This window comes from Plectrocnemia conspersa, unplaced genomic scaffold (genome assembly GCF_051122295.1).
Source record: "Plectrocnemia conspersa isolate PC_06_02 unplaced genomic scaffold, ASM5112229v1 ptg000009l, whole genome shotgun sequence".
NCBI classification, from domain to species: domain Eukaryota; kingdom Metazoa; phylum Arthropoda; class Insecta; order Trichoptera; family Polycentropodidae; genus Plectrocnemia; species Plectrocnemia conspersa.
Window position 1 is genome coordinate 8,820,244 of NW_028277173.1, and position 26,683 is coordinate 8,846,926.

The 26,683-nt window shown below is 31.3% G+C and overlaps 5 protein-coding genes across 9 annotated transcripts in view; 4 read left to right on the forward strand and 1 right to left on the reverse strand.

Annotated features, from left to right (window-relative positions):
* Nucleotides 1-4,248, reverse strand: part of spri (Src homology 2 domain-containing protein sprint) — a 280,246-nt gene extending 275,998 nt beyond the window's left edge. For 2 of the 3 annotated variants that reach the window (XM_088193647.1, XM_088193639.1), the window contains exon 1: nt 3,987-4,124. The gene's annotated coding sequence lies outside the window, so the exon portion shown is untranslated. Of the gene's footprint in view, nt 1-3,986 lie in introns of all 3 variants that reach the window. The other variant, XM_088193645.1, reaches the window with a different exon arrangement.
* Nucleotides 4,249-9,572: 5,324 nt separating this feature from the next.
* Nucleotides 9,573-10,160, forward strand: LOC148231841 (general odorant-binding protein 72-like). Its single transcript, XM_088191381.1, has 4 exons — nt 9,573-9,648; nt 9,710-9,801; nt 9,870-9,981; nt 10,072-10,160. Exons 1-4 carry the CDS (start codon nt 9,573-9,575, stop codon nt 10,158-10,160), a joined length of 369 nt encoding a protein of 122 aa, XP_088047507.1.
* Nucleotides 10,161-11,002: 842 nt separating this feature from the next.
* Nucleotides 11,003-12,296, forward strand: LOC148231842 (general odorant-binding protein 72-like). The gene is made up of 5 exons (XM_088191380.1): nt 11,003-11,442; nt 11,512-11,587; nt 11,648-11,736; nt 11,804-11,915; nt 12,005-12,296. The coding sequence occupies exons 1-5, from the start codon at nt 11,386-11,388 to the stop codon at nt 12,091-12,093; spliced, it is 423 nt and encodes a 140-aa protein (XP_088047506.1). The 5' UTR covers nt 11,003-11,385; the 3' UTR covers nt 12,094-12,296.
* Nucleotides 12,297-14,862: 2,566 nt separating this feature from the next.
* On the forward strand, nt 14,863-20,085 carry LOC148231843 (tRNA 2'-phosphotransferase 1-like). Of its 2 annotated transcripts, none has more exons than XM_088193553.1 (5): nt 14,863-14,974; nt 15,362-15,435; nt 15,504-15,717; nt 15,781-16,078; nt 16,225-16,340. In XM_088193553.1, exons 1-5 carry the CDS (start codon nt 14,972-14,974, stop codon nt 16,242-16,244), a joined length of 609 nt encoding a protein of 202 aa, XP_088049679.1. In that variant the 5' UTR covers nt 14,863-14,971; the 3' UTR covers nt 16,245-16,340. The 2 variants fall into 2 exon arrangements, with proteins under 2 accessions (XP_088049679.1, XP_088049678.1); XM_088193552.1 differs by lacking the exons at nt 14,863-14,974; nt 15,362-15,435; nt 15,504-15,717 and adding exons at nt 18,050-18,271; nt 18,340-18,504; nt 18,566-20,085 and having other exon boundaries at nt 15,941-16,078; nt 16,225-16,405.
* Nucleotides 20,086-22,630: 2,545 nt separating this feature from the next.
* LOC148231844 (V-type proton ATPase catalytic subunit A) lies at nt 22,631-26,338 on the forward strand. 2 transcript variants are annotated; one of them, XM_088193554.1, is made up of 9 exons: nt 22,631-22,771; nt 23,076-23,186; nt 23,257-23,597; nt 23,660-23,797; nt 23,869-24,020; nt 24,090-24,214; nt 24,299-24,445; nt 24,519-25,291; nt 25,362-26,338. In XM_088193554.1, the coding sequence occupies exons 2-9, from the start codon at nt 23,105-23,107 to the stop codon at nt 25,452-25,454; spliced, it is 1,851 nt and encodes a 616-aa protein (XP_088049680.1). In that variant the 5' UTR covers nt 22,631-22,771; nt 23,076-23,104; the 3' UTR covers nt 25,455-26,338. The 2 variants fall into 2 exon arrangements, with proteins under 2 accessions (XP_088049680.1, XP_088049681.1); XM_088193555.1 differs by having other exon boundaries at nt 22,771-22,789.
* The last annotated feature ends 345 nt before the right edge of the window (nt 26,339-26,683 follow it).

Sequence of the window (26,683 nt, forward strand, 5' to 3'; positions counted from 1 at the left end):
TACTAAAATTTACCTTCCTTAATTCGTCTCATAAAAATTGAGTTATTTTTACTTTTAACATATATGTAGATTACATACATTTATTACATATATTTATTAATTTTTCGTAAACGAAAATCCAATATGTGCTTCAGTTTATTATCCTTTAGTTTTATTTGATTGCTCTTAAATATTACAAAAACATGATCATTTGCAACATTTTAATATTTATATCCACATTCTTCCCTTTATTTTTTATTTATTTATTTATTTAAATTAAATTAAAACCATCTTGACCCAGCAGGTTACCGCAATGCGTCACTATAATCAAATACATATCATATTGGAGAAAGATTTCCATTAACCAAAATGAAAAGTCATTGACTTAAAAAATTATAGAGACAAGTAAGTCTCTAGAGTAAAAGGAATAACAAGCTACTTCGCAGAACTATTTTTTGTACTGCATTCCTGATTTAAATATTGGTTTTGCTTAGCTTTTTTATTTAGAGTAATTATACAATATGTACAAATAAAAAATATATATTTGTAACTAAGCAAAAACAAAAAATTAAACTATAGTTAACCTTTTTAATGCCAGAAAGCACTTCATGAGCCGATTTAATCGGTCCACATATGCAACTATATACTACAGATAAAATTGCTTAATTTTAGTAAAGCTCATGAAGCACAAGTTACACATAACCTAACCTAACCTAACCTATTAATAATCCTGTTACATATTAACTGAAAAAAATATAAAAAGACATTTAAAAGACTTTGTAGAACTCGCGTGCATAAAAGCAGGTAGCAAAATGCATTAAATTTGACATTTGTCGACGGCATGTTATCAAAAACACTATTCTCATAGTCCAGTGATATTCAAATTGAAGTACGCGTACCCCAGGGAGTACGCCAAGCGATAAATAAACACCAAATAAATTAAAAATGAACAGCTTTAAATTTATTTTTTTACCCATACATCTACATACAAATGTATTTAAGGGTATGCACTAAATATTTTTTTTGTTGTGGGCGTACGCAATCAAAATATTTTGGAGACCATTGCCATAAACAAAAAGGTCCCCGCCAATTTTACAAATAATAAAATTTTAAAAAAATATGACATATAAAAGATACTTTTAAAAAATCTATAAAATGTGTTACATGCTAACCAGTATGTGAGCTATGGTAATCGTCGCTCCGATAACTATTTCGCCTATTTTGGGGTACCACAGGGATTCAATATAGGTCCTATGCTATTTTTGCGCTTTATTAACGACATATATGCGGCAATTGATTACTCGAAATATGTATTATATGATGATGAAATAGTTTTAAAGTATTCGCACAAATTTACTATTTTTACAAAAATACAGCGTATGCCACGGCTACCAATTTTTTACACATACGTTCGCGCGTGCTAGGACCGAGCCACAAAATAAACTCGTATACGTCGCACGAAAATACGATTGTGTGCTGTTTTTATTTCTACTTGTGCTGCAATAACGATTATTATCGGGAAAGGAAATAAAGCGTATCTGCATATTTCGGCGAGTTTATGCAGAGATTGATAATAATGTTACGCGTATGATATATTATTTAAAAAATGTAATAACTAGTTCGTCTATCCTATGCATAATTGTAGATTATGCAATTCAAAGAAGTGCCTCTAATTGAATGCGATTTCTATTTTTGGTTTTTATTGACACCATTTTCGAGAATGTTTGTTCAGGAAGATAAGTTGTTTGGAATGGTAGCAATCTTTTAGTAACTTTTTCACTCAATTCTGTATATTCCTCATTATTTTGATCCAAAAAACATCCAATGATTCATTCTCAAATACTTTTTTAAGAGTTAAGGTGCACGATATTTCGTTGTTTCGCTTGTTGGTGAAGCGGCAATTTTCGTTTGAAGGTTTTTCGTCTGGATCACATCCGGCTATAAATGTAAATATTTTGGCCCATTTCGGATTAAAAAAATAAAAAAAATAATATCCCAGTAGCTGGTTGTTCACTCCTACAATATGATTGTATTAGTTTAGTGTGCGTGTTTTTTGGATAAAAAGTGGAAGCTGTGGCGTACGCTGAAGTAGAGCTTCTCTTCATCTAAATCCGCCTCTGATTATCGGGTTAAAAATTCAATATTATATGATTTCACGAAAACAGTCATGGCAAAATATGTTACTGTTACCCAGACACGATTTCTAGACGAGTTATAAATCAATCGTCATTAAGGCAGTATCAAAAACGTCCATTTTTCAGTGCGATTTCTAAAATGAAAACCACTGCATTACACAATGTCGAATGCTCGTCTGATTATTGTCTCATCCGTTTTAACGAGATAAGTCATCCCGTTGCGACATATCGACATGAGATGATAACGTTTGACAGGCAGCGGCGCACGTTTGACAAAACGTCAAATCGGGAACCGATTCTTTTATCGTCCATATAAAAAAAAATATTATTGCAGGTAATTGATTTATAAATAAATGGATGCTTCAACGCGTGCACGTGATTCGATCTAACGAGCGCGTCTTTCAAGGTCCACCGGACTAGGACCAGTTTTGGCGAAGTTCAATGAAACGGGGTGGGTAACCAACCGGCTGTTTTAATACGCAGACAGGAACGCATTTTGACGTTTCTTAACCAGGTGCTACATGAAACAAATATTTGACCATTTATTTAAAAATTTCAGTTTTATAATATAGAAAACAACATTGAAGTTTTTTAGGGGTCGAATTTTTTTCCTAAATGAAATAAATACTGGCAATTATTTACTTGTTGTTTTCCTGTCTAAAAAAATTCAACAATATAAAATTTCGGAGGATGAAATAAGGATAAATAATATATACCATGTATTTCTCTTCAACGAAAAGAGATAAACATATTGATGCTTTAAAAGAGTCCATCAAAGAAATACATTTTTTTACCTCATTGGTCTTAAAGTGGCAATCTCTTAAATCTTACTTCATTTTAATTGATGATTCGTGTTATTGGATATTTAATTGTTCGTGAAAAAATGATGACTGATTCGGAAATCCTGTCAGAATTGTTTGATAGATATTTTTCCGTTGAAGTCAGATATTATTATCTGCCAAAAAAACCAAACGATGACTTCTTATTAATTTGCGAACAAATCGTGTTCGTGAAATGCAATTTAAAAGCGGCGATTAATGACATTTTTTTCTTGAAAGCAAGACTTGTTGGAAATGTATACCATGTCATCATTCCATTTGTAATGACATAATTGTGTGCAGTTGTACTTATATAGTATATCTTTTATCAATCAATACAAAATGTAGGAATCTTCTAAATCTTCAAGAAGACCTGCAAATCACAATAAGCAAGAAATAAATTAAAGCATGAACAAAGAAGTCATTGAATTATATGTTCCTAATTGGGATATACATTTTAGTGCGCTTTTTTTCTTATTGCATAATTTATATTTGCACTTTATGCACTGAGTGTAAAGCTAATTTCAGTTAAATGAGTTTAACCTGAGTACTGTATCTGATTAAATACATGTTATAAAAAACACATATTTTACTTAACCTACAAACGTAAAAATTCCAAAATTATTCACTACAAATATAAAACGATTGTTTAAGAAATATTAGAATACTGAATAGTTAAAAAGTCCGAATACATATATTCGGATTGGAGTCTACTCTCAAGATGTTAGACTAAAAAAAACAATACATAAAATACAAAATAATTTGCGTTATTTTATATGAAAATCTTTTCAAATATACATCAGATTTGTAACCACATTACTACCTTTCATTCAAGTTTTAGAACAGCATATGATATCTGACAGTTGTAATTATGTCAATAGTGATACGTTTTATATAAATTATTGAATTAGTAGTGAATTATTTATGTCGATATCAATGTAATATTACACGAAAAAGGCATACAACTTTGTTTACAAACAAATCAATGAATCCGACAATTACCTATTAGTACACGACATAAACATCAAAACTTGTGTTCCTAAACAATAATCACCTGTTGTCGCACCGTTTCCATCCACCTGTTGCTCAGGTAAACCTTCTTGAAAGCACGTCAAAAACTACACAACAATCACAACACTATTCCACTGATTGTCATCGCATGTGGCTCATACAATGATTTATGTATCGTGACCATCTCAGGTCGACCTGGGTGGCCTATGTATCTACTTTTTATCACAAAATTCACACTAAACTTCTACCAATTGGTAGACTGGTAGGTAGACACACGCGAGCGCGCCGTTGCTTCGGGACTGACTGAAGGCGAGCGACAGCAAGGACCGGCTCTACCATGCACTTGGTAGAGGTAGGAATGCACGTTTTTTATGAATGCCCTCACGTGTATTATTATTTAGGTACCTAAAGCTGGATGCGAGGATCCGTGAATAACGCGGATGGATTTCGTACGAGTGACCGCTCTCGGAAATTTCGAGTGAATCATCGATAGTTGACAGAATTGTAGAAAGTGAACGTTCTGAACGTGACTCGACCGTGAGAATCTGCGCTTGAAGGATGTGTTTGTTTCATATAATTGCAGATGCAGAAACGGCTTAATAAAAAAATCTAGTGAAAGAGACCGGATATATAAGACAGATTCTAGATCTGACATAGGCGAGAAATATGCCACCATTTCCTAATTAAATTTAGCCACAAAACAATTTAGATTGTTACGCAAAAAATATACATACATATAGTAAATTTGTCTTTGCTACCGAACTCTCATTGACGAAAACAACTGTTTCGTTAATATTCCTGTCTTTGATTGTACTATTCAAACTGAACCACATCATCAAGATGCCTAATACTATTTTTATCAATAAAAACAGAAAACATTGTTCCAAAAATATTTAAGAGGGGGCAAACGCCCCCCCCCCCCCTGCTTTCCCTAAATACAGAAATCTTACAGCATCCTAAAAAATATAACGAAACCAATAAATCCTGATGTTTCATATACGATAATTGTCATTCAAAATCTGTATTTTGTATGTAATAAAAAAATTATTAATAAATATTTTATAATAATATTTATTTAAAAAAATATGTAGCGCACCTATGTACAACAATGATAACTAATGTTTTTTTTATTTCAAATAAAATAAAATACAACAGTTTCTTTATGTCTTCCATAGATGGCAGTAACTAATTTTATAGAATTATAAAAAAAAACTTTTTCACAACATTTATACTTCTAAAAATGCATATGCTTCGAAAGTTCAATTTAGCTAATCTACATACTCAAAAATAATTATTTGTAACAATTTTAGTTTATAATTTTCTTTTATTACTACGTTACTTAAAATATCACACATACAAATTATAAATAATACAGTCAGCTATATCAACACTAAATTAAATTGCAAACATAAAAATGATCATCTTAATTCGTTACGAAAGAAAACCCGAGATTTTTGAACCCGACGGGTCCGAAACCGGGTTAATTTTCTTTTTCTATGTATTTTTTCCTATATATATATATCATTAATGGAAAAGTGCATATACAAAGAATTATTTATTTTTATACATTCATATATATAATTTTTTTATCGTTAACAATATTTTTAGAAATATACAAAAATCATTACAAAAAAAATGTTTCGTTTAATTACTAACACACTTTTATTAAATGTAAAATAAGAACTATTCATTTTCGAAATGACGTCTCTTTGATTTCTAAACACAGACCCTCTTCGAAACCTTCACAACAACGGGATTCATAAACGACACGTAAAATAACATCAAATATGTGAGCTTCATCGAGACCCATCAATTTATAATAATAACAAGTGGTCGATTTTCGCTAAAATTCTGAGACCAGTATTCATCTTCAGACCCCACACGACTATAATTCAAGGCGTGAACTATTTTATTGCGAACACGTTAAAATAATAATTTAAGGCATTTATATATATAATATAAAAATAAAAGTATATTTTTCACTGAAATTCAAAAAAAATACACCTTTAATATTAATATACATAAATTAACATTATTAGAAATGCATCAAAGCAAATCTCAACTCCCGGATCCCTTCAATCTACTTTAAAAGTTGTATCACCTTCTTTAATATCTCATACTATAATTTGATTTACATATTTTCTAAGAATGAAATGAAATAGAGTATCATTTAAAGATCGTTCGTGCATCTGTATATCAAAGTCAGTAATTATTTTGTCATACTAGCAGACCTTGACGTCAACCAGCATACAATATCAAGTTCAATCAGTCGACACATTATATTGTACAAAACTCATGCTTGTTTCCTTACTATTACATACATATGTATATGCAAATTAAATTATAATTAAAATCTGACCATATTCTATACTTAACAAGACAAATTAGTATCAGTTTTTTTCACTATAAATAATTACAATTTATTTATTTAAGAGCGAACCTAGGCTCTGGGAAAACAATGATTCCGGGCCTCATTACAAAAATGGCATTTGACTGGTGAAAATATAGCTTTACCAAAAAATACACATTCGCTGTAACATTCATATACATCAGATGTAAATAAATAATGCTAAGTATGTAAATATGTGTATATATTACTACATATATAAAAGTTGAAATCATATAATTCTACTATCACCTGCCAGATCATTTATATTTTCACTTGTAAAAATATATATCTACTGGTGAAAATGTATTCCGATGAGATATTACTGAAATGACATATTTTAAAAAATCTTCAAAACCGTTTTTCTCTCAATTTTCTTTTAAGAATAAGCACATGAAACTGCATGTATTATTTATTTATTTTGCTGTATTAATTTTCGATCTGAATTTTCAGATCGAATACCTAAATTTACTGCTACTAATTTACATTCGTTGAATATTTTCTCTCGTGTTTAATATTTTTTAAACTTTCAAAAAGCAATAAAGTCAACAATAATTTGCAAACAAATTTTAACACAAACGGAGCCGCATAAAAGAACTACAATCTGTCCCTTTAAATAATAATGTTTATTGCGAAAGTACTACCAAGAAAGTGGTGCTTTTGAAGGCAATGTTCCGCTCCTTTTATGTATGGAATAATATGTACCAAAAAGAGCTAAAGGAACTTTTACCTGAAATACATCAGTATATAGATACATCTCAAACAACTGTAGTTTAGTTCAGATTCATTATATGAGGTCAGTTTTTCTTTTTTTATAAATATATTCTTGCAATGATGTTTTCCAGTTGGACCCCTCAAGGAGAACGGGGCCTGGGAATTTGTCCCCTTCCCCTTCCCCTCGGTAGGCCTGTATATAGTTTTAACGTGTACATTTTTTTCAGTCGTATTATTTAATTTATAAATAAATTGTCGATTAAACAGAGCCCTCGTTATTTTTCTTCATCGCTGCAAAAATCATGAAGATCAAAATTCATCTAAAAATTACCGCCAAGCAACATATTTCTTCTTTAACTTTTATCTCTTAACTTTGAAGATTTATATATAATTTATTCATCATATGTTATATATTGTCTTCTCTCTATGTTGTCGTTTGTTTTCTGCGATATACATATGTATGTCAAATTAACTGGAGATCTCTTTTCATTTATACCAGTAATAGTATTGTTTATAACCATTAAAATTGCTAATTTTTTCACCACACAAAAGCCGTAAAGTCCTTCTCTAGCATCTAGTTTATATATATATATATAGAATAATTATAAGCCAGAACTCTTAACAATATAGAAATATTAAAAATTAAATAAAATAAAAGTCTAATAAATCGAATAGAATGATTCATAGATTATTCATCAATCTATAAATGACTCAGTTTTCAGGAAGTTTTTGGTATTTGTTTTTGTTTTGTAGGAAGTAATACAATAGAAATGCATTCATAAACAAAACATTGATGACGCCCATGGTGACCTAGTAAAAAAAGTATAAAAGGCGATCAAAAATCACATTAATTATCAGTCGTGTACACCAACACCCCTAGTAGGTGTTTCGAAGTGAACAGCGCGATCAGCAAGGAAAAGGTGACTCGAAGATAATTTGGGATCATCACTGGAGAAGGTATTTAATTTTTAATTATAAAATGTATGTTATTATCGAAAATCGTTCATTGAAGAAGGCCCAAATAATAAATATTAATAAATCCATATCTTTAATTAAGTGTAAAATTTTTAAATACAATCAGTTTAATATAAATCAAGAAACCAAAGAAACGATAATAATAGTGAACCACATACACTAAAAACAATCAATGGAAGTATCCTCTAAAATAGACAAACTTGAATATGCTAAAACTCTGCTTCTAATCGTTGTAAATCAACGATGGAAACTGCTAGTGTAATTATAGAGAATTGAAATATATAAATATATTAAACACTTTAGACTTACAAGCATCTTACAAGATACATGTATATATAAAGAAGTTTTATAAACAAATATACTAATTTTGTGAAATAATTCACAAACGATGTGTACAGTACGTAAAATCTAATCCAATTTTTATTTATCCGTTAAATTCACTTCCACAATTTAGTTGCCAGTTTAAATATAGCATGCTAGAGGCTGTAATGTATACTAGTTGCTTGTCACTTTCAGATAATAATATTCCCATATAAAAATTCTAGACAGTTTAGTATTATAAAGTCACGAAAAACAAACAAAAATGCTAAGTGGTCTTTACTATTCGAAATACATTGGTTGTGGTATTTTTTTATATTTTTTTGCTTGGATAAAATATTAAATACACAACTTTAGAAATGGTAATTAACTTGAAATTTCAAAACTAGATAGTATATTAGTTTAAAAGAACAGCAAGTTACGGCTAACTCTCAATGACATATTATATTTGGGCTAAATAATAATTTGTCTGCAGTGTCAATTTTTTAATAAAAGAATATATTAGAATTACTCAAGATCTTTCCAGTTAAATAGTGGTGTTCTATATAGCCACTATTCTATATTTATTTAACGGTTATAAAACAATAAAAAAATATTTAATTTTTAACAAAAAAAAACATTTTATGAGAATGGAATCATCATTTTGCATTTTTCTCGAGAAGAAACACTAGATAGAATACATGGAATTCATCCGTCAAAGCTTGATTTTTTTATAAGATGTGACAAATTTTCATGTGGTGGTTATTTGCTTGACTTGGTATATAGTCAATAAGTCAGTGATTTCAAGTTAAAATTTATTTACTAAATCTATACAGACCAAAATTACGCCTTTCTCACTTTAACAAATTCGGTATCACAAACTGAGCTGTTTTCACTTCTGACTTTATTAAAGAGCTATAAAATGTTAGGCTAAAACTATTTATTATCAAATAAATTCATATTTAAGATTGATTTTTTACTTCAATGATTATCACGCGACACCACTGGAAATAAAAGATTCAATGAATTTAATTACTCATCACTATGTTGAGTATATATAGTAGTTGAGTTTTGCTACTCGCTTCGCTTTGGTTTTTAATACGTTTTTTTATAGATTTAACCAAAAATGATTAAAACTAATTTGATAAAATGTATTTTAATAATAGTGCTACTTGATTTGACGAACGCTGCAAGTTTTTCTTTTTATCGATATATATTGTTATTTATATAATTTGTTAAGAGTTGCCAATATTTTAGATGACAAAAAGTCAAATAAAACAAGCTGGGAAAATAATGAGAACTGTATGTCAGCCGAAATTTCTAGTATCAGAGGGTAATCATAAATATTAATTATATGCACATACATTTTTAAGCAACATATAAAATATTTTCAGTCGACGCCAACAACTTAAGCAAAGGTATATTTACCTCGCAAGAGAGAAACGTTATGTGTTATGTAGCCTGCATTTTAACCATGAGTCAATCGGTACATTATTAAAATAAAATACAAATAAATTTACTAATACTCAGAAAATTAAATTATAAATAATACAGGTCAAAAACGATAAAATTAACCAAGAAATGGTCAATCAACAAATCGATATTATGCTGCCTGATAATTTCAAAGAACCATCGAAGAAAGCTGTCAATGCTTGTATGCCTACTGGTACATACTTATATATTATTCATCATTGATTATTAATTGTGTATATAATATTTATTTAAGTAATAATAAAAATATAATAATATATTTTAGCAAAGAAGTACGAAGATCTGTGCGAATCTTCCTACTATATTACCAAATGTATGTTCGAAACTGAACCTTCAGTTTATCTGTTTCCATAGTTAATGCTACAATCAGGTGTATTGTAAAACATTATATATTTAATTCAATAAAAAAAAAAAAAAACGTTTTTTTTATTATTTAAGTATTACGAATAACCATGAGTAATTTATAAGGTTATTCGAGTATATTATACAATAATACTAATAATAACTCATATAGTATCATATAAATAGGTATACAAATAATTCTATCGCTTTTTTCTATTCCAATACAAATAAAAACTTTTATAATAACTTTTTTATTTATTTAGATTAAATTGTATGCTCCTATAAATACCTAACAAACTATAAACAAATAAATCCACTTCCAAAACTACTAGATTTTCTCTTCTCGTGCAATTGGTTTGTTGTGTGACTAATTGTGTTACTTTAATTTTCGTCAAAAAGACATAGAACATACAATATTGTTATTCGTCAAAAAGGCATAGAAATTACAATTGGTTTATTGTGTTACGTTAATTTTCGTCAAAAATGTATAGAAATTACAATATTGTTATGTGGTGTGCAATAATTTTGCAAACAATTCATAATGAACAAATTCGCACGCTTTTATTCCTTGTTGGAACTTGTATTAACTACTACTATGGAAGGATATATAAAGACCGAAACAGCGTAGTCCATAAAGTGCTGGATTAATAATACAGGTCACACGGGCTCGAATCCCGCAGCAAAATTGTGCTATTATTAAAAACCGGTCCCAGCTGCAAAGTGACATATATGATTGTAGGCTATAATAATCGTATAAGTTATATATGCTAAAAGAGTTGTATAAGTTATAAAAGCTATAATAATTGTCACCGATTCCCAGATTCTGGTGTATTAATTATGTTGGGCTCACAATTTAATACTATAGATTTAAAAATATTGCGTTTCACATACTGAACTGTTTCCAGATCGAAGAAAAAAATAGACTAACTCAATATTGTATCAAATCTAACCAAAATCTATATTTATCATTTCACACTGCAAATAGACAATACTAATTAAATTGTTTTCTTACAATTAGATATATTGTGATATGAAATTACTAAGTTGTCATCGCTAATTTCATGTTATCTTAACCATGTGTAATTACTTGGGTAAACCATATATAAGGAAAAAAAAACAAACATGAACTTCATTTGTATTTCATCTTGGATCTAAACAACAATTATCTGGTGTATGTTTCAGTGCCCATCTCTAAACTTTGCTTCGTGATTGAGAAAAGAAATTCTAATCTGCTAAAATGAAATTCCTCTCGGTGTTCGTTATGTGCTTGATGCTTTTCCAAGTATCCTATGGGGTGAGTTATCATAATCTTCATATATTGTAATAAATTATTTATTTACTAATATTAATAATTAATTCACAGCTAACAAGAGCCCAGCTAAAGAATACGGCTAAAACGATGAAGAACATCTGTCTCACCAAAAGCAACGTTTCTGAAGGTATATTATTATCGAATATATTTTTAATAATGCAATATTAAATTTGATTTAACATTATAGATTTGGTAAAGAATATCCAAAAGGGCGAATTCATTGATGACAGAGATGTGAAATGTTACATCGCTTGCGTATTAAAAATGGCAGGAACTGTAAGTATCATATCATATTAATCCATATATGTACATTTTTTAAAAATATTATTAAATTATATTTCAGATGAAGAACGGAAAGCTAAACTATGATTCTGCTGTAAAGCAAATAAACATAATGTTCCCGGAAGATATGAGGGAGGCTGTCATCAAGTCTATGGGAGATTGTAAAACTGTCGGTGAGTAAAATTAAATTAAAATACATATGTTCATAAATCAATTTAAATAACCGTGTTTTATTAATATATATTTTTACGTCATACTATAGCCGATAAATACAAAGATATATGCGAGGGGTCTTTCCATACTGCCAAATGTATTTACAAATCAAACCCTGATGTTTTCTTCTTCCCGTGAACGACTTCAAGATAACAACATAAGGAAGAATATTTTTTATATGACAACTTTAATAAATTACTTAATTATATATTAACATATTTTTATATCAATAAATTTATTTTGCATTTTAATTGTAGTTATTTATTTTTATTGTAAATCTACAGCTACACAGCAGGCGTTAACAGTGCTGTGTAAAGTGTAACAATACATCAGACATAACGTTAATGTATTGCAATTTGGAATATACGTATTTATATAATTATATAAATTTTATTTTTTAAAAAGTCGTATTGGCAAAATTGAACGATGAAAGTGGGTTATTGTACACTAGGTGATCTATCAAATACTTTTAAGAGCAGAAGCAAAAAAATGTTTAATAACGAATACAAAATGTATTTAATAATATAAAAAACATACTAATATAGTATCGCAATTCCAAATATAATGTTAACATAAGCAGTTCGACATTTTAATTATTCCAAATCACAAGTAAATTAATTGCATATACACCATGTAAAGTAATACATTTTAGAACTATATTATATATTATTTAGCGACTAAGAAATCTTTACCATATAAAATCTCAATAAATGTATTACTCTTACTTTCTGCGAGAACTCAGCGGATCGTATCCCAACGCTCCAAATAGAAAGGCGCTTGGATACGAGGACGGATATTAACCAAATATCCTCTTATAAAGGTATCTCAAGTACCATTTCTGAACTTTTTAGATTAAACGGTAGTATTTGATTATTCGGGGTTTCCAAATTAATCATTAATAGCAGTTTAGCGACGGGATGGTGACGGATGGCAATTAGACACAGATTGAGCCGCTGCAGTAATGTTTTATTGCGATATGAAGTTGTTTACATGTTTATATAGACGATGCGCGGGTCAGCAGGCCGTTCGCTTGTCCCGCCAGGGTTGCCACTCGAGTGAAAAACCGTCACGCCACCAAGTTTTGGCCATAATAAAAATCTATATACCTATAAATATAAACAGGTCCCACAGCAGCAATATTTTGTAAACCGTTAAACGTTATTTTTTAATTGTAGTTCGTCACTTTAGGCGTCAATTGAGCAGCGCATTTAGTGTTATTGAAGAAAATCATCAAACATTTAATGCGCGCTCAATATATATATTTTAAAAATGCCATAGTTTGTAGTGGGTGCTTATATTTTACCTTCGTACTGTAAAATAAGTAATTAGGTAAAATTAAAATTTATAACAAATCTCCGGATTGATAAAATACCATTAGTCACACATTCTATTTTAAGCTTTTTTTGGATATATATTATAGATAAACTGATTTATTTGTCTCTGTCCACATGCGCAGTTAAATGCCAAAGTTAACTTAACGACACTTGCGTACGTTGACAATAGTGCAACCAGAACAGACCATCATGTAGCACGCTCAATTGTCACTCGTTGAGCACTTGTAACTACAAGGAAAAGGCTATATTTTGATGAGAAAGAATTTCACTTGATAATTACGTAATTTGACTGACCACCACAGTTAAACGCTCAGTATTACCGTTCTTTTGCACAAAAAATAATGCAAGACGCTTCACCATCCGGCGATAAAAAAACACCTTGCAGATTTCACTTTTTAAGGGCGTCAACATATTTCGTTTGTTGAATAATCAAACATCACAATTGATCAACTGATCACCGCACGTTTATGATTCGCCGGAGACATTAAGAGCCTACAATATAAACGGTCTGAAACTTAGTTACAAATGAGGAGAGAGACAACCCCGCGTTCAGACACCAAACGGTCTTGCGATTCGCCACGAACAAATGAGAGACACTCCAGAGACTGCCCATCGGTTCAACACGAGAAGATCACAGCTGATCACAACTATATTACATGTCTAGAACTAACATTATATATTATTTTATTTATAATTACAAATCTGATTATTGTGAATTTATAAGCTTCCCCATTACTATTATAGAAACAAGTTTTATTTAATATATCACATACGTACAGAACCAAACCTAGCTTATGTAGCGCCCCAAGCAAAAAAATCCTCCCCCCTCCCCCTTATTATGTTGTGAGGAACATAATATCATCACATTACATTTAAAAAATGAGCTGATATAGGTACATTTAAATATCATACACTAATACTACTTTACTGTTGTAGGGGGGCCCATTTATTAATATATATTTAGATTTAGATTTTATTATGGATTATGCTTGCCAGCACTCTGGTAGCACTGACGTGACGGGCGCACGCATTCTTTTGGTAACTTCGACAGGCTCGCACTGCCGATGCGAGCCCTGCGTACTGTCCACTCGTTTTTATATCAAACATGTAACTATTTTAAATATATTCAATAAAATTCTACTGCAGCGGCTCACTCTGTGTCTAATTGTCACCCGACACCTCCCGTCACCAAATAGTCAACTAGCTTTGGCAAATAATTTTAAAAGCTATGGTAGTTCATATTAAGTACAAGCATTTAAAAATTTATAGTAAATTAAAATAACTAAATAGTGGTTGTTTATTGTGTTATAATTATTTAATAAATTTACGCATTTAAGAGCAAAAAAGCAAGAAAATATGTTCATAACAATCTGGTTTCTGAGCGTGGGGTCGATATAATTAACAAGTAGCAAATATATTTTACCTGTTATATATCTATAAAAATGCTTTCAAATTTTAATACAAGATGATATATTTTATTAATATTAAATAGTAAATGTTTATTTTTAATATTTTTTAATAACGGGAATTTTTTTGTAATGTTCGTTTTAATGCCCTAGTTTTGCCGTCTTATGATCAACTTACATGGACTAAACGTCACTACACCTGGTTGTTTGCAGAGGTGAAAATTTTGATTTTTACGCCTAGAATAAGTCGAGTACTTCATAAATACACAATTTTAAATGGTGAGTCAACAATATTTATCGATTTTATTCCGTTTAACTACAGAATTCTATCACCATATGTGTAGGTTATTTTATGTTGACGCATTAACTAATTGTGTTGTATGTTGATAAGTGTTGATTAATTATACCTAATAAAATCACATTTAATAGCTTATCTCATTGAGTATATTATTTCACCTTAACGACGTATCGATACATACTTGGACTATTCAAAAATTATCCAGATTTTTACTTAGACCTTTTTAAACACATCTCTTCCAGAACCATTTCTACTTCTCGAAACTGATCTGTTAGGCATTTTACATATATACTACGATATTTTCCCATAATATAGTTTCAATTATATATATATATATATATTATTACACTTTAAAATTGGAATTTCAGAATGATATTAAATTAAGTAAAACTCTATCCTGGATTCTTCGACATGGCGCATTAAAGGAAGGTCTAGAAATCAGGTATAATAGAGTTTTATTATAAAACTATCACTACAGACTACTAACACCAAAAAACTATTAAATTTTAGCGCTGATGGTTTTGTTAACTTAGACGATATATTAAAACACCGTAATATCAAGGGTGTTTACAATATTGATGATATTCAGCGATCTGTGACAAACAATAGTAAGAAACGGTTCAAGATATGTATGAATCGTGAAACGAACAAGCTTCAGATAAAAGCGCTCCAGGGACATTCTATCAAATCTGTTGCTAACGATTGTCTACTACCTATTGAGAAGGTTTTAATTGTGGATAAATTTATACAGTTTTTATACACATTGTATACTATTAAACTTTCATAGGCCGAAGGCGTTGTGTTACACGGAACCTACTTTAAAAATTGGCCAAATATTAAGAGGATAGGTTTAAGTCGAATGCAAAGGAATCATATACACTTTGCAACGGGAACTCCTAAAGATAAGAATATAACGAGCGGGATAAGGAAAGACTGTGAGTTATACATATATATTGATGTGGATAAAGCCATCGCGGATGGTATCACGTTTTATAAGTCAGAAAACGGTGTGATTCTTTCTCACGGAAACAGTGATGGTATTTTAGAAAAAAAATACTTTTCTAAAGTCATTTCAGCGATTGAAGGTAAGAAATTAAAGTTTAAATGTGCATATTAAATGGCAAAAATATTAAATGATTGCTCATCTTCGGATTTAATAATATAAAATGAAGATATATTTTAGATTATTTAAATGTATTGTTAATGTAAATCGGTGATTATATTATTTCAGGGCAAATAATTGATTTTTAAAGAAAATATATCTGACAGAATGGCTGAAAGTAATTCTATATTGTGTGATGCATGTCAGGAATATGTTCTACATGCAAATAGATTTATTCACAAAAATTCAAAATATCATAAATATAAAGTTACTCAACTTGAAAATTACAAGAGGAAAGTCATCATAACAGGTATGTCAAAATATTATCTATAAAGACAGCTCACAAGATAGAAAGTCTAAATATGATACATAAATCTAAACATGTGATAATATTTGTAGATTTATATTTGATGATACTATTCTAATTTCTTCTACAGGGGCTGCAACTCTGTAGCTCTTTAACCCTTTACGTGCGGAATTAAATTTCATAAAAATTAACGTAATGAGTCAATTATTAATTGCGATTTTATTATTTGTATATAGTCATTCCCTGCTGCATCTATATTCACCTTCAAAATTAAATAAAAAATCTATTATCAATTGTAAAAATAATCAAAGCGAAAAAGTTTGAAAAAACAAATTTATTTTTTAGACTCATTAAAGACTTATTAAAATTCAAGTAAAATTAATTACAATACAAAAATACAACTTAAAAAAATTACAATAAGATTCTGGATTTTATCTGAAAATAAAATAAAATACATGTTTATAAATATATTTTCCAAAATCATATAATATTTTTTTCCCTAAATAATGACTTACCATTACATCTAAAAAGATTCTTCAGTCAAACATTGACAATGTTTTTTTTTAATTTATTTATTTATGGTAATCCTTGAAACAGGGTTGCCCACATAATGCAGGTTTCCCAATACATTCGTAGCAATAGAAGGTATGCTGCTTTCTTTTGCAAGTTTCTTTCCCCGTTTTCTTGCATGATGAGGGCATTATACTGTACACTTGACAATTGAGTTGGTATTTTTTGTTTTCATACTTTGTCGGAAAATGCCCGCCTATCAATATTCGAGTTTTGGTTGAGTCTTTTATCTTTTTTGTTCTTCTGGTAATTAGTGTTTTTATGAATTCGGATAGTAAACTGTCAATCACCTGTTCGCAAAATTTTCTATGGTAAATTTTCTTTAGCAAAAATTGTAAACAGTGAGACTAGAGACGCACCAATACTTTTCGACTTCAGAATTCAACTGAATGCAAACTATTGAATATGTTATATGTAACCAAACATATATTGCACAGAATGCCAGATCTTTGATTAAAAAAAATCCATATCTATGCTCACTTCTCAGAGCTCTTGTGGTGCACAAAAAAAATAACATGTGTTCCGATTTTCAGTGCTAAATTCTTAAAAATAATTAAATGAGGGTAGAAGACAATAAGAACATAATAGTATATGTCGTAAAAAGAATTTTACGCAGGAGTGTTGAAGTTGACACAAAAGCGTGCTCTATAATATTCGAATATTTCCGTATCTCGCATTTAAGAGCCGCGTTTTTTTCTGGAGCGTGAGATAAATCTGCACCTCGCATGTAAAGGGTTAAATGATCTACCATTGTATATATATATATATATATATATATATATATATATATATATATATATATATTATATAACTTTAATAATTTAATTATGAATTAAATTATTTAATTTCATTTGATAATTTAATTCATAATTTATATTGATACAAAAAACATGATTTTTAAAAATAAAATGTTTGGTTCTTTAGATTACATAATATACCTTTTAAACATCCATTGCAAACAATCCAAATAGCAAGTCTGAAAATCAAATTAAGTTGTTTTTCAATTTCATAACAAAAATTGTATTTTGTACACGTTATTCTGTACGTAAGTATTATATTACAACATATTTTTTACAGAACGCATAGTTGATTGTATACGTAGCGATTTTTTACAATTTTTGGAGGAACGTTTTGGTAAAATTCGAATGTTCCATTGCTTCAGTTCAACAAAGATGATCATAACGTTTGAAGCAATAGAATCTGCAGAGAAATGTCTTCACTCTCGAATAATATACAACAGTAAAAAAATTACAGTCAAAAAGCCATATAATATCCAGCATCTGAGTCCAGCAGTAGCTGGTATATACTATTAAAAAAAATATATATTATATTTTAACATATTTTCATAAAAATGTGTTTATCATTAGTTTCACATACAAAGGACGCAATTTCAATCAGTTACGACTGTAAAGGCAGTTTTGAAGATCAACTCTGTGAATTAATCGCTCAAATCGAACAAACATCAGATGACTGTCGAAGATTAGAATTGCTTGTTGGTAGTTTGCAATTTATATTAGAAGAAATGTTACCAGGTGAGCGGAAAATTATATTGTCTCATAAGATTTGTAATAATTTACCAACTTGGTATTGCAGGATGCAGAATTGAACCGTTCGGATCTGTAAATACTGGATTAGCTTCAAACAATAGCGACGTAGATTTATTCGGATACTTAGATTACAAGCAGATTTTACATCTAACCGCTGGCTACTCGGAAGACGAGTTTCATAAAAGTATCATCAAACACATAAGAAAGTTTTTATACGGTCATAAAAATGTTTTTTCTGACATCGTCGGAATTGCAAACGCCACAGTGCCAATCGTTAAATTCACACACTTGCCTAGTGGCTTGAAATGCGATCTAAGCTTCAAAGGTGGCTACGGTGTGCATAACTCTTACCTTTTACGCGAGATGATAGCCACAGACAGTAGAATAAGACCTATGTTAATGTTCTTAAAACACTGGGCCAAAACTCACGATATTATTATGGTCGGATATTTTAGTAGTTATTCAATCGTCATGCTAGCGATATACTATTTGCAGACTATTTCGATATTACCGACAATAGAGAGCCTACAGAAGGATAAATCATACGAAATGTTGATCGATACTTGGAATTGCGGGTTTAACGATGAAAAGTTAAAGTCGTACAAAACAGAAAATCGTGATACGATAATTGAGTTGTTAGCTGGTTTTTTCACAATGTGTTCCGAATTCCCATTTGAAGAATATGTCATTACACCTTACACGGGCGAAAAATACAGCCATACGCTCTTCGAAAATGTGGAAAGTTTTCCAGCAGTTTTCGGCAACTATGCCAATCGCATCAAATTTGGTTGGGATAAACTTCCGATACGGAATTTATCTTGCATCCGAGATCCGTTTGTGCATTCGCGTAATCTAACCGGCGGGATCAACCAGGCTAAACTGAACTATTTTAAAGAGCATTGCAAATTATCAGCTAAAACTATAAATGAAACAAATACGGAAGAAAATTTATTAAAGACACTTTTAGAACAGGAAGTGCTTTTTCCTCACAAAGAATGTAGTAAACATAAAAAAGCAATACCCATTAGAGGTAATTTGCCTAATCAAGAAAAAATAAAATTTGAAAATGATAAAATTAATTATCTAAAAGAACTAAAAATAAAAATTGAAGATATTTTATATAGGTCAATCAGATGTGACTTTAACGTCATCAATGAGTCTTCCGAAGAGCAAGATGGTAAAACTACATTTAATTTTACTTACAACTGTACCGTCTTCTACAACACGTGGGAAAAACGAAAAATGTATAATAAAAATAAAAACAAAGATAGAATGACCAGAGAAAAAATCGTCACCGATGCAGTGATTAGAAGCGTTTATGAAGATATCAAACCTGAGAATCCTTTGTTCAAATGTAACATAATATTCAAATTGGATAGCGATTTTATCGAATTTTCTAACGAATGTGCAGAGTTCAACACTCTATATGATCAGTCTTATTATTATATAAACGATAAACTACGTTTTATTTTTCAGTTTTGATAAAAAAATTACAATTGATCATATTATTTTATTGCTTTTGTTTTCAATTTATTTTATTTAATACAATGTGCGCTTGTGTGTAAATGCTGTTTTATTCGCTGTAATTCCTTTCCTACAATTTATTTATAAATATGGCAACGCTTTTTAATTACTTTTAGTTTAACTATTGCTCACATTTTATTAATTTTTAAGGGAAAAGAGCTAGTAGTGTGTATCATATTTTAATAATTTTTCTATATTATTCTTTGAAAAATCATAATAAAAATGGTAAACACTATTTGGTCACAAGGCAACTACTCAAAGCGATTGCTCAGACAAACGTCGCTCAAACGAAACATTCTTTACTTTTTTTGTATTTGCTGCTCTTTCGAATCACCACTATGCCAAAAAAAATTGAATAAACATAAAAATTCTGCTCAGAATGAAAAAACGTTTCGACTTTCGATTGATAAGTTTAAATGTTTCCAGAATAATAAATTTAATAAATATATAGATATTCCTGAACTATGTTTTAGCTGCAACATTATATTATATGAAAATAATCCCTCAGACAAATACGTTGTAAAAATAAGTAAATCGTGAATAGCAAGTTTCGAAATGCTAGAATACTCGTCTGTTAAGTTTTTCAACAAATCTTTTAGTAGCATTGCTTGTGTTTTTATTGTATATAAAAATTACTAATTAAATCGATTAAGTTTTCATAATTACTTGCTCTAAACTCTGGTACATAGTACACAAAAATTATCAAATGTTTGAATAGAGCAATGCTTGAAGGAAAATCATTTAAAAGTATGTATTCATCACATTCTAAGTTTTTTAAGGAAATATATTTAATTTCAATATTAACAGGGCACAAAGTGAAAAAATAATCAATCGATTAAAATAAGATATTAATAAATGTACGCTATTTTTAAATATTTTTTCCGATTTTACAAAAAAAATCTCTTTATATTTATCTCTTATATTTTATTTATTTAATAATATTTTTAAAGTTGCTTTTGACAGCACGTTTTGCAACAAATTATATTGTTTTCGATGGCTAAAATCAAAAAATACAATCAAGAATATTATCAAAAGAGAGTTTGATACATTTTTTCTATGAAATTCGATAAAATTATTTGACTAGTTAAATTACGTATTGGAACACAAATTAATTTTTGCGTAATAACTAAAAAACGTTCTCACCAGAGACGTCATTTAGGGAGGGGCAGGTGGAGGCATTTACCCACCCTTGAATTAGGTTAGAATAATACATATCATTTGATGAAATACCACGAGTTTTAACGAAATCGAAATATTAAAAAAACGACCACTGATTGGTCAACTTTTGTTCCCCACCTCACCTTTTGTAAAAAAACTGATATAACGTCCCTGATTTTAAATTAGAAATTCTCGGGATATCCACCAAAGAAAATCTAAAAAAGACAGTCTCAAATCTATCCTGAAAATATGTCATTTCGGTGAAATCATATCGCAATCAATTTTCATCGATAGATATATATATTTTTACCAGTGAACATTTAAATTATTTCGAATAATGCATTTTAATTACTGATGGGGTTCAGCCCCTGTGGACCCTAAAGACGAGTCGCCTTTGTTAGTAATACATACATTTACATACTTATCATTATTTATTTACATGTGATCTATAAACATTATAGTGAATGTATATTTTCCGTTGAAGTTATATTTTCACGAGTAACTACCAAATACTTTCACGAGTAAAGTCCAAATACATTTTCACCAGTAAACATATATTTCTACTGGTAAGAATATAATTTAACTGATGATTAGCGCTTATGAAATTATATGCTACTGTAAAATGTCTGAAACTCAATTTGACAATAGCGAAACGTTCATTTGCAGCTCAAACCCAAACCTAACCCAACAAAAGTTCTAAAACAATTTTAGAACTTTTATTATGTCAAGTCCAAACTACAAACTAAGCCAACTTTTTCAGGGGAAAATAAGCAAAACGAGAATATAGACAGACGTCGCATCACGCATATTGCTCCATAGTCTGTTTGCACCTGGATATTACACTATATTCCAAAAATATGATAGCTATCCTTACCGATATTGCTACGGACTTCTGATGAAGTATTGGTAAAATATATTCAAACCGAATTTCAATCAATAGGAGGGCGTAAAACAATTATCAATTCTCAGCAGTCAAAAACCCACGTCAAAATCAGTAAAACCGTGTCGGCGCCGTTGTAATGGGAACACCGAGTGTTTAATTCTTTTGATGTGGATTTTTGTTTTTTCGCTCTCCTATTAAGTAAATTTTGGTTTAGATATACTACATTTTATTTACACTTTTTATAAGTCGTAATATTGTTATAAAGTCTTAATAGACGAGCGATTCCGCTGTGATGGCACGATTTTATTACCTTTGACGTGGATTCTGAATAGTGACTTTTAGGGGGGAAATGCATGTCATTTATTGAAATACCATGAATTTGAATGAAATCTGACCCTGAAAAAAAGTAAAATGAAGTTCCTGTCCTCAGTCTTCTTTAAAAGCCAACGTACCCACAAGTAGAGTTTTGAAGTCTACGAAATAAATCGATAGCAGCTGGCTGAAAAGGTTTTTGAGCCGGGGTGCGGCTCAGTGTTGCCAGCCGCTAGTCTCGCGCTTTGGTCAGCTGAGCGGTCTTGTGACTTTCCGCCATTGCCGTGGCTGCCGTGTCGCAGCAGCCAGTGCCCGATTCGCCTCCCGCCGATTAGCGCCTGTGGCCGCTGACCCCCGGCCTCTCACCGAACGCAAGTACGCCTCCGCCCCCTCGTACGTTCGCGAGCTCGCCAGTGAGCACCAGCAAGTCCCCTTATCGATTTTATTCCAACCGTGATCAAAACGAAGCCTTCTTTCGCACGAACGCGTAACTTCCATTTTATCACTCGAATCTAATCCGACTCGCGTTACGTATTGCGCAATTTGAAGAAAAGTGCTATATTTTGTGCTACACATCCATCGATCATCTCGAGATGCATCAGCATCAAATGCAATTACGTAAAAAGTTGAATCGATCGCAGTTGCCAAATTTAATTGTTTGGTATCTATCAATTTTCAGATAATCAGCAGGACTAATCTTCCGTCAAAATGACGGCACGAAACCTCGCCAAAATCGCCCATGAGGATAAGGAATCCAAGTTTGGATATGTGTACGCCGTCTCCGGACCCGGTAAATATATTTTAAATTTAATGAATCTCACTGGAAGAAAATATATAAATATTCAACGTATTAATTTTAGTCGTCACGGCGGAAAGAATGTCCGGATCGGCTATGTACGAGCTTGTGCGCGTCGGTTACAACGAGCTCGTCGGTGAGATTATTCGCTTAGAAGGCGACATGGCTACCATCCAAGTATATGAAGAAACGTCCGGCGTGACGGTCGGCGACCCCGTCTTGAGAACTGGCAAGCCTCTGTCAGTCGAGCTCGGCCCCGGTATCCTCGGAAGCATCTTCGACGGTATCCAACGCCCGCTCAAGGACATCCACGAGCTCACCAGCTCCATCTACATTCCGAAAGGTGTCAACGTGCCCGCTCTGTCTCGCGTTCAAGCATGGGAGTTCAATCCCCTCAACATCAAGGTATAATTCAAATTTAAAATATTAGATATTCAATACGTTAAATATATTTTTAATTAAATCAGGTCGGATCTCACATCACCGGTGGAGATTTATACGGCATCGTACACGAAAACACGCTCGTTAAGCACAAGATGATCATGCCGCCCAAAGCTAAGGGTACCGTCACATACATAGCTCCGTCTGGAAATTATACCGTCGATGTCAGTACATAAAACTTCATATATTGTCACGCTTTAAATATTATGTAATCAATTTCAATGTTTTTTTTAAGGATATTGTGCTTGAAACCGAGTTCGACGGTGACAGAAACAAATACACTATGCTTCAAGTGTGGCCCGTCCGTCAACCACGTCCAGTGACAGAAAAACTTCCCGCAAATCATCCTCTATTGACTGGACAACGTGTATTGGATTCTCTCTTCCCGTAAGTGTTGTAATTTTCTAGGTTTTTTTTTATAATATTGCTTTATTTCAAAATCGTATCTCGTTTCAGATGCGTCCAGGGTGGAACCACTGCCATTCCGGGTGCTTTCGGTTGTGGAAAAACTGTAATTTCACAAGCCTTGTCTAAATATTCCAACTCGGACGTTATCATCTACGTCGGCTGCGGTGAAAGAGGTGAATTAGTAAAAGAAAAAATATTTAATTGCTTTTACTTTTTGATTTACGCTCTAAAATTTTATTAACATATTTAAAATTTAGGTAACGAGATGTCTGAAGTATTGCGTGATTTCCCCGAGCTTTCTGTCGAAATTGACGGTGTCACCGAATCGATCATGAAGCGTACCGCTTTAGTAGCCAACACTTCCAACATGCCTGTAGCTGCTCGCGAAGCCTCCATTTATACCGGTAATATATTTTTTATCATTAAATCGACTGGTCCTATATACGTAGTTATTTACTTTTTTAATTATAATTTTAGGTATTACACTCTCCGAGTACTTCCGCGATATGGGTTACAACGTGTCGATGATGGCCGACTCCACGTCTCGATGGGCCGAAGCTCTGAGAGAAATTTCGGGTCGTCTGGCTGAAATGCCCGCCGATTCTGGTTATCCAGCTTACTTGGGTGCCCGTCTCGCTTCCTTCTACGAGCGCGCCGGTCGCGTCAAATGCTTAGGAAACCCTGACAGAGAAGGTTCCGTTTCGATCGTCGGCGCCGTGTCGCCCCCCGGCGGCGACTTCTCCGATCCGGTCACGTCCGCCACCTTGGGTATCGTACAGGTGTTCTGGGGTCTCGACAAGAAGCTCGCTCAAAGGAAACATTTCCCGTCCATCAACTGGCTCATCTCTTACAGCAAATACATGAGAGCGTTAGATGACTTCTACGACAAAAACTTCCAAGAGTTCGTTCCGTTGAGAACCAAGGTCAAGGAGATCCTTCAAGAAGAAGAGGACTTGTCCGAAATCGTACAGTTGGTCGGCAAAGCTTCGCTGGCCGAAACCGACAAGATCACTTTGGAAGTCGCCAAGCTGTTGAAAGACGACTTCTTACAACAGAACAGTTATTCGGCGTACGATCGGTTCTGTCCGTTCTATAAAACTGTCGGCATGCTGAGAAACATGATCGCTTTCTATGACATGTCACGCCACGCCGTAGAATCCACCGCGCAATCGGAAAACAAAATCACATGGAACGTCATCCGCGACTCGATGGGCAATATTTTATACCAACTCAGCTCGATGAAATTCAAAGTACGTAATGTTTAATATATGTATCTAATATTAATAGTTTTAGATGCAGTATTAATATATTTGTTTTTAGGATCCCGTTAAAGATGGCGAGGCCAAGATCAAATCTGACTTTGAACAGTTGTACGAAGATATTCAACAGGCTTTCCGCAACCTAGAAGATTAAGAATCATTGTAATATATTTATGTCGTAATATATTTAATTCAATACATCTCGAGTGCTTTCACATCACAATATGACAGGCTATTCGATCGGCGCGACCGATCGTTAAATGTATGAGCATTTTAAAAATGAATCCTATCATTGTTCATCATCGTTGTTCTTGTTAAAAAGTTATAATAAATATTTATTATATATATATATAGTTAAATTGTTCAAAGATGTGCAGAGTATTATTTTTTTGTTTATATTATCAATTATTTTTTCTTATATAATACACATTATGTATTTGCAATTATAAATGTTGTTACATATCTTTATGTAAGGATATTTTATTTTTATTATTGTGCTTGATGTCCAATTCGATGTTCTTAACGTTATTTATAATAACGAATAAACGAGACAATATATAAATTTAAATGTTAACATTCAGCATGTGTATAAACTATGTATATTTTACCGTTTTAATTGCATTCCAATTTTTAACTCCTAGGTAATCGTTATGCTTCAAAAAAAAATTTGATTGTAGAATTTTATTGAATTGAATAGAATTTTTAGTTGACGTAATTGAAGAGTGAATGTTATATGAAATTAATTATAAAAATATAAATCTGATTGTCAATATTTGCACAAAACTTTGCTTTCGTATTAATTGTACTTGTCGATTACCAATTATATTATCAAACGATTGACATTCTATTTGTATAAACGTTTTCCGAAAAAATCAAGTTACTGTTATTGTATAAACTGTTTCGATTGTACAGACAGCTATTTATGTAAGGTGACATGTTAAGGTATGTCACGTTAAACGTATTATTGTATTATACGAAACGTAGCCATAGATTGTTTGAAAAAATCTAATTATGAATACATTATATTCATCAAAAATGCTTACATTGTTTTATTTTGATGTTAGACTTTTTTAAAAAATAATAAAATACTTGGTCTTTTAAGTTCAAGTGTCTTGGAATATTTTTGAATTATAATCTCGATTTACAAAAAAAAATTTACTAATGTATTCTAAAAGCTGGATTAGCACCGACTTCATACATGTAGCCAGTCACTAATAAATAATAAATTATTAATAATAATTTTATTACAATAAGCTGATCTCTAAATTCTGGGACCGGAAATGATGGGAACTTCCATAAATAAAAGGTTTTCTTTTAGGAAAAATCCTTATCATTTCATCATATCTTATCAATGTCGACTACTGCTCCTTAGACTGATCAAGA

What these genes read in the sequence shown, in the direction of transcription:
- LOC148231841 (XM_088191381.1), top strand. Translation starts at nt 9,573, where the DNA reads ATGACAAAAAGTCAAATAAAACAAGCTGGGAAAATAATGAGAACTGTA. An exon ending in GAAATTTCTAGTATCAGAGG is followed by an intron (nt 9,649 to 9,709) that starts GTAATCATAAAT and finishes AAATATTTTCAG; the next exon opens with TCGACGCCAACAACTTAAGC. An exon ending in CAATGCTTGTATGCCTACTG is followed by an intron (nt 9,982 to 10,071) that starts GTACATACTTAT and finishes AATATATTTTAG; the next exon opens with CAAAGAAGTACGAAGATCTG.
- LOC148231842 (XM_088191380.1), top strand. Translation starts at nt 11,386, where the DNA reads ATGAAATTCCTCTCGGTGTTCGTTATGTGCTTGATGCTTTTCCAAGTA. An exon ending in TATTAAAAATGGCAGGAACT is followed by an intron (nt 11,737 to 11,803) that starts GTAAGTATCATA and finishes ATTATATTTCAG; the next exon opens with ATGAAGAACGGAAAGCTAAA. An exon ending in GGGAGATTGTAAAACTGTCG is followed by an intron (nt 11,916 to 12,004) that starts GTGAGTAAAATT and finishes GTCATACTATAG; the next exon opens with CCGATAAATACAAAGATATA.
- LOC148231843 (XM_088193552.1), top strand. Translation starts at nt 16,264, where the DNA reads ATGGCTGAAAGTAATTCTATATTGTGTGATGCATGTCAGGAATATGTT. An exon ending in TCTGAGTCCAGCAGTAGCTG is followed by an intron (nt 18,272 to 18,339) that starts GTATATACTATT and finishes GTTTATCATTAG; the next exon opens with TTTCACATACAAAGGACGCA. An exon ending in ATTAGAAGAAATGTTACCAG is followed by an intron (nt 18,505 to 18,565) that starts GTGAGCGGAAAA and finishes TTGGTATTGCAG; the next exon opens with GATGCAGAATTGAACCGTTC.
- LOC148231844 (XM_088193554.1), top strand. Translation starts at nt 23,105, where the DNA reads ATGACGGCACGAAACCTCGCCAAAATCGCCCATGAGGATAAGGAATCC. An exon ending in TCAATCCCCTCAACATCAAG is followed by an intron (nt 23,598 to 23,659) that starts GTATAATTCAAA and finishes TAATTAAATCAG; the next exon opens with GTCGGATCTCACATCACCGG. An exon ending in CGTCGGCTGCGGTGAAAGAG is followed by an intron (nt 24,215 to 24,298) that starts GTGAATTAGTAA and finishes TTTAAAATTTAG; the next exon opens with GTAACGAGATGTCTGAAGTA.